Raw genomic sequence first — 7,063 nt, 5'->3', positions numbered from 1 at the left:
GTTTATACAGTCAAAAAAAACCCCTCTACACTGTAGCTATACTGCTTAAATAAGCATACATATTACGTACTTTTACAGAGTGAAACATCCTTAACCATGCCAGCTTACAGAACCTTTTTCCCAAATCAAGCTCCCTATGAAATTATGTATGTATGTCAGTGATCCCAGCCCAAAGTGAGCCTCACACTATCTTGCCAAAATCTCTACATCCTGATGAAGTTACTGATGTGCAGGTGCACTGCTCCTGCTGTCACAGAGATAGCAAGCCCATACGTTTCCACAATAATCCATTTGCTCTGTGTGTGTGTGCATGTATGTGTGCACGTGCATGTTTGGGTGCACACAAGTGCACAGATATTCTTCACTTGGAAGACTATGCCAACATGGAACAAGAACAGCTCAAAAGGGAAATGAAAGGCAATAGAAAAAGCTATTCATTTGACATTTTCAAACAGCTATGCTTGTGGCAAAAACCAAAAACAAACAAAAGAAACAGTCAAAGCTATACACCAAAACCATCACAGTTTCTTCAAAGGGCTAATAAAGTTTGGTGGGGTTTTTTGGTTCGTGGTGTTTGAGGTTTTTTTGGTGTTTTTTTGGTTGTGGGTTTTTGTGGTTTTGTTTTTTTTTTTTAAGATATATGCACGTTTATTTCTCTTGTATTAGTTTTAAGGGAAAAAGGTTAACCTATTTTCTGTAAGAATCTGTCAAGGGCAAAACATTTTCATGTCAATTCAAGCAAATGTGGTTTTACAAGACCATTAATAGGCCTTCTGGTTCAGATTTTCAGGTCCCATAAGCAGACATCGTTGGTTGCCTGTCAGAGTCACCAGCTGATCAAACCACAAACCACACCATCTTCCCTCACCTTGGCTTTGCTTCCTTTCATCTCTCATCTCCCCCAGGACTGGTTTGAGAAGACCTACTTTCTGGTGCTTTGGAACCCCCTCCACAATGCTCCTACCCAGGGAAGGAGGGGAACCTCTGGCTCCGTGGCCCCTATGTGGCTCTCCCTCTTTGGAGTGGTCTGGTGACGGAGTGGATGCTCCCGTTGAAAGGCTACCACCTGCTCTCTCCAAGCAGCCTTCGAAAGGGAATGCCTGCTGCCAGATCCCCGCAGCCACAGCACGTGCACCAAGGTAATTCAGTATAAAAGACTATTTGGCATTTATGAGCTCAGCGTCTGAAGCAAGAAATTTTAAACTTGGTAGCAGCAGAGCCCGCTTTGGTGGGTTTGCAACTTCAGCACACTGCTTATCCCTCAGCTTAAGAGCTTGCCAGAGTACTTTGCAACTCTATGTAGGCCCTATAATCAGGGGGAAAGAGAGTTCACTGCCTGCAAAAGCCAAGCAGCAGCATAGCAGGACAGCAGCTCATGTCCGTTGGGATGCTCCACTTTGGAAACTGGCCATTTAATTCCAGAAAAAAGAGGCTGACAGGATCCATCTGGAAAGCTGGTAGAGCTTGTTTGAGTGGTCCAGTGAGTGAGACTAGCAGGTGGTACCTGTGCAATGAGCCATTTCAGCTCATTAGTTCTGAGTTAATCAGGTAGCACAGCTGAGGACGTGACAAGCTCCAGTGAAACCCAGCATCAGTCACCACTTCTGGGATACAGCTGAGTTTCAGGTGCACAAGACTTTGGTTTATGAGGGTTCACATTGCTGTAGCCTAGCTCTGCATCTGTGGTTCAGCGAGTTAGAAACTGCACTGGTTAAATAAATGAAGCTTGCAGGCTACTCTTTTAACTCTTTTGTAATTAGAACGAGCAAGCAACAAAAAGTGAAAACCCAAAAACCAGACTGAAGGAAGTTAAACACAGAGAAATGTTAAGAGAACCCTAAATGAAGTTGTGAGCTTGAAATGAAAAACTGCAAAGGTAATTCTTCTTGCAGTGCTAAGTCGGCCATATAACATGCGTGGCATCCTCTATTCTTCCTTAGTAAATAGAAGTTTTCTCTATTAGTATTAATGCATACAATAAAAAATACAAGCTGTGCTCCATGGCTGAGTTAGCATTGTGTTAATATTTAGTACAGTACACAGTAATTCAAGCAGTTAGCATTTCATTTCACCATATACCACTGTCTCATCTACATATTTACTGCTGTGTGATAAGTAAACATGATAATTCTTTGTAATTTCCTTTGAAGCACTGTGTTTATTATGTTGTCATTAATTCGATTGTTCTTGCAGTCAAATTGAAAGTGAAACGAGGGAAAGGAATTACTGTTGACTCCTAATCTAGCTTCAAACTCATTTATGCCACTGACAGACCTCTGCCTAGACACCACCGACAAACCCCTGTCACCTTCTCCCCGAGAGAAGCATAAAGCTGCCCTTCCAAAACATGAATTCGTGTTTTTCAAGCAGAAGTGCGATCTCTTTGAAACTGCCCATCCCTACAGTCAACGTGTTCCCACAACAGAGACTTACCTTGTGTAAGTCCGCACCTGAAGAGCAACAAAGGCCAAAAAAAGCCGTATAAAAATACGAAGCTGGGGAAGATACCCACTGCAGTCACAGAGCAGCATTTACAAATACTAACCTTAGCCTCAAGAGACCTGCGCCCCTACAAAGGAGTAATGGACATGTCCATGAGCTGAGTCAGGGTTTGACGGATTACAGTTCTGCTCTGAAATCAGCACCAGGAAGAAGCCAGGTTTGTCCACGCTCCCGTGCGAGCTCAGAGCAGGACCGTGCCTCAGAGCGCTGGGGTTCGCGCTGCCGATTAGCTTTGCAATCAGGTTGTAGTGGTATCAAACGCTAATAAACTTTGCTGTGCTCTAAAAGAGAGCTGCAGACTGGTATTCCTCCTGGTAGTTCATCAGGGGACAAAAGCAGCATTTAGGGCTAGCAACTCGTTTTCCAGCCTCTCGTTCTCTCCCACACAGTTCATACCGTTGCATGCTGGCTGCCTGGGGCTGCTTTAAACCTCTCCCCTGATCTAATCCTGCAGACTGCACACAGTTAATGCTTCCCTCCCGCAGAAAAATTCACTCGGAGAACAAATGGAAAATAATCAGTGCTAATTTTACATTTTTCATTTCCAAGGCCAAATGACATCACATAAGTGAGTCATTATCAAAGCCTAAAATTCTCTTTGAGCCAGCACTTATCATGAATAAACTGCAAGTGCAGGCAGTCCTGTTACATAAATGCCACCAGTAGATTACATTTTTGAAAGCTGCAGAAATTTGCTAGTCTTAGTAATTTACTCAGCCAAACTTACTTTCTTGGCTTTAATCTTTCCCTTTAACAAAAGTTTCTGTAATTTATGATTCAGATGCTGATGAATGTTAATAGTAGTAACAACTAGATTTACTTACTGAAGACTTTGACTATCGTTGGCTCTTCGGAAACATCATCTTCTGTAACTAGCATACATACAAATCTCTTTTCATCACTGATTCTTGCGTTCTTGATGGATAATGTATAGTTTTCTGAGAGACTCAACCTGTCTTTGTAGTCTGGTACATCATCATACTGTACATTTTTTTTTGTTGATGATCTGAAGGCAATAAATACTGGAGATCCATTTGGCATTTCCTACAATAAAAGGATAAACACCTCTATTTTGCATAAACACTCATTTGGAAGTTCCTGAAGATTTGCAATTGGTACGAACCCATAATCTAAAAAAAAAAAATAAATCTGAAAACTACATCAGATGGCTTTCCTCCTGATTAATTTCTGCTGTACAAACAAGAAATTCAGTGTAGTATGGCAGCTAGTTTAAGACTGCCATGGTACACATTGAGAATATCATCAGTAGAAATAATTTCAATCCTTTGGCTCAACCTCAGCGTAGCATAGGGCTTTCTCTGATGAAGGCTCATGGTTCTGGCACCACCTGCCTCTGTCTGTATGAAAAAGTATGGGAAATAGAAGCATTTGTGAGCTAGGCTCAAAAGCTTCAGTCTCCTTTATTTTCATGATTGTTTTACATATTCATATTGTTTGTCTGGGATATTCAGACTTCATTCCAAATGCAGGATTTCATCAGGCATAACTGCCTATTTTATTCTAAATTAGTTTTTAGCTTTTTTTTTTCTTTGTTTTTAAAGGACCCAAGAGCTTGTAGCATGAGAATACACATATAATCAAATATTGTTATTTATGCATGTCAGGATAATCTGCAAAATATAATTTTCTAGACATCCTCCTTATATTAATCAGTACGCAGCTGCCATCCTAAGAAGGAATACAAAGTTGACAGCCTTGCACAAACCTCTCGTATCAAAAATTTATTTTTGAGAGACAAAGTTACAGGCGGAGTTCTGCGGACTTCAATTCCCCCCTCCTTACACACACACACAAGAGCAGGGGCAGACATTGTCTGCCTTTATTTAGGTGAAAGGTTGACTCCATCTTTACGTTCAGTATTGTGCTGGGGGCTGGAAGAGGTTTTCATTCTCTTTTCTCCCTTGCACCTTGCAGCACTGATGCGAGTTGTGTTTCCAGCACAATACCTCAGCTTGGCTGCAGAGCCCACAAAAGCATGACGATGCTGTGACAAGAGATGAGTGGTGTCAGAGCTGGGCAGGGAGCAGGAGGCAACAGTTAATGTGAAGTTTAAATTCCCTTACAGTCTTTCTCCCTCTCCCACTTTTAACTCTCAGATTACTCTAGATGTCTGTCACACAGGAAAGCAAGCATTGCCTTGACTCCATACACAAGAAGTTGGCTGTCAAGTGCAAATGAGTTCCTAACTCCGTAAGCCTACCCAGCGTGCAAGGACGCACAGGTGGACACGGAAGGGGCAACGCCTGCTCCTGCCACAGCGCAAGTCTCCCACTCCTGGCTGCCACCAGGAACCCGAATCGCTACTCCCAAGGCAGCAGAGCAGAAAATGGAGTTCCTTCTACTTCCAATGAAAGAGTCACCTGATCAAAAAAAACTAAACCAACCCCCCCTGCCTAAAAACAAGCGTTGCCATGCTGGGAGTTGCCCTGGGAGAACAGGTATCACTTTCACTTGGTTGTGTGGGCTGTATCAACAATTTCATACAGTAGCAACTAGATGGGCTTTTTTGCATGTTAAGTTTCATGTCCCTTTCCATTTAGAAGAAGCTTTAACATCTGCATTTGCTGCTTGGTACTTGTCCAAGATGAGCAATCCAAATGCACTGGAAAGAGATAATGCATTTCTTTTTCTCAAAATAGCCCTGCATCTTCATAGAGATGGACTTGTGTCTTCCCAAGAAAAGTCAGCAGACTAAAAAAAAAATATTGCAAAATGTAGGCACTGGATCTTCTGAACACTTAAATGAAACAGTTTCACTGTCCCTTTGTGGGGTAACGTTCTCCACAGACTTCTGACTTCATTTCCCAAAAGGTGTTTGCAGAGAAGGAACTCTTGAGTGGATGAGGGCTGCAAAAGCTGCAAACCTCCAGGTACAAGGGAAGGAGCTGGAGGAAGAATATGAAACACCTCCCAGCAGTGGACCAGTCTGCTGTAAAATAGGCCAGTGGATGGCAGTTACAAAGAGAGAGAGGGAGAAATAACTACATAATTTTAAATCCACTGTCAGAGTAGAAATCACCTGTTATTGCTGATAACATTTTGGTTTGAGCACAAGAAGAGATTTAGATGAACTTCACAGAAGGAGGAAAACAGTTGTCCCAATGTCAGTCTGAGAAGCAAAAGGGTTTTGGTATCCTGGCATTTTTTTCCACGTATGCTTCCAAGTTTCGTTTGACTTTAATACGCTTATTCTCCTTTTCGCCTGGGATACCGATCACATATAGGAGAAGAACATCCTGCGGTGTTCCTACTGCAGGCTGATCGAGACAACCAAGACAGCACTCGTGTCTTTGCCTTTGTTCTCTGTGCACTAGAAATGGCAGAGTGAAACCACCAGCAATGCTACTACAGTCAGGTCTGCCCTCTTCTTCACTGTGCATTAAACACAACGAAGCATGAAACAGTATTGGGTGACTGTCAGATCAACCAAACACGGGGACAGTGCTTTCCCAGGGATGAAGCACGCCTTGCTTCAGGCAGCCCACTTCAAAAATATTCAAATGTACAACAACGGCTCTGTCAAGCCAGCGAGACACCACTGGATAACATGCCAGATCTCTAATACAGGTTGGCAGAGAACTCCCAAATAATTATTTCTCTTGAACAATGAGATTAATTCCTCAAACCTCTAATCTATACTTGGCAGAAATTATGCAGATCGGAATCTTGCAGTCTTACAAACATGGGAATAAATGTCTTCGTATTCAAGGCAGAAATCCTATCGATTAGAGACTTGTAATCGCACACACAAAAAATACACATCTTCTTACACCAGCTCTAATGAATGTAAAGATAAGCTATACTTACATATTTCCATTTTCCAAACATAAGACCATCTGGTACTTCTAGACGACAAGGCATGGTAATAGTATCTCCATATACTGCATTTACTGTGTACAATCCCAGAGCTAGAGGAGAAACAGAAAGAGAGGAAAAAGTTTTAAGAGTTTTCTTGAATTCCCATACACTAGCTAATGCTTAGTTCACAGTTATTACAAAAGCAGAGCCACCTCCTTCGTAAAGGTTATTTTCCCGCATGTAGGATTTATCCCCAAACCTCTAACAAAACAGCATTCCTGTCATAAATGTGTTTACTTAAACATTATGACCTTTTCAGACCCACATTTCCTGCTGCAGTCAGTGAGACCCAAGTGGATTTCCACACAGGATTGCACCTGCTCAACCAGATGAACACGTATACTACAGTCAGTATCCACAGCTATTGTCTCAAACTTAAAACTTGAAAAGGAAAATCCCTAAACCTTTATTTTCTTCATCTGAAAAACTGGCCACTTCTGCCCGGAGAGGTTACGTTGCAATGCAATATTGTGAGGAGGCCAGCAGACAAGTGATATTCTCACTGCTGCACTACATTAAAACCTCAGAAAAAGAAGAAAGAAAAGACAATGTTATTTAAATGTTGGGTTCCCTTAAACCTGGGAAACAAACTAGCCTGCACATTTAGATTTTGGAAAAATGAAGTGAAATGCTTATATGAATTATTTAAGAATAGCTTTTTTGGAAACCTCAGCACAATGTT

At 41.9% G+C, this 7,063-nt stretch overlaps 1 protein-coding gene across 1 annotated transcript in view; it reads right to left on the bottom strand.

The window, feature by feature from the left end:
* The window catches only part of ALCAM (activated leukocyte cell adhesion molecule), a 35,797-nt gene extending 29,347 nt beyond the window's left edge, over positions 1-6,450 (bottom strand). The window contains exons 1-2 of the mRNA XM_009702887.1: positions 6,331-6,450; positions 3,327-3,546 (exon numbers count right to left, since the gene is read on the bottom strand). Of these exons, the coding sequence (XP_009701189.1) occupies positions 3,327-3,546; positions 6,331-6,384 (274 nt within the window). The 5' untranslated portion in view covers positions 6,385-6,450. The remainder of the gene's footprint in view (positions 1-3,326; positions 3,547-6,330) is intronic.
* Between the last annotated feature and the right edge of the window lie 613 nt (positions 6,451-7,063).

This window comes from Cariama cristata, unplaced genomic scaffold, assembly GCF_000690535.1.
Source record: "Cariama cristata isolate BGI_N322 unplaced genomic scaffold, ASM69053v1 scaffold7526, whole genome shotgun sequence".
Classification (NCBI taxonomy): domain Eukaryota; kingdom Metazoa; phylum Chordata; class Aves; order Cariamiformes; family Cariamidae; genus Cariama; species Cariama cristata.
This window is presented reverse-complemented; position numbering and strand designations above follow the sequence as displayed.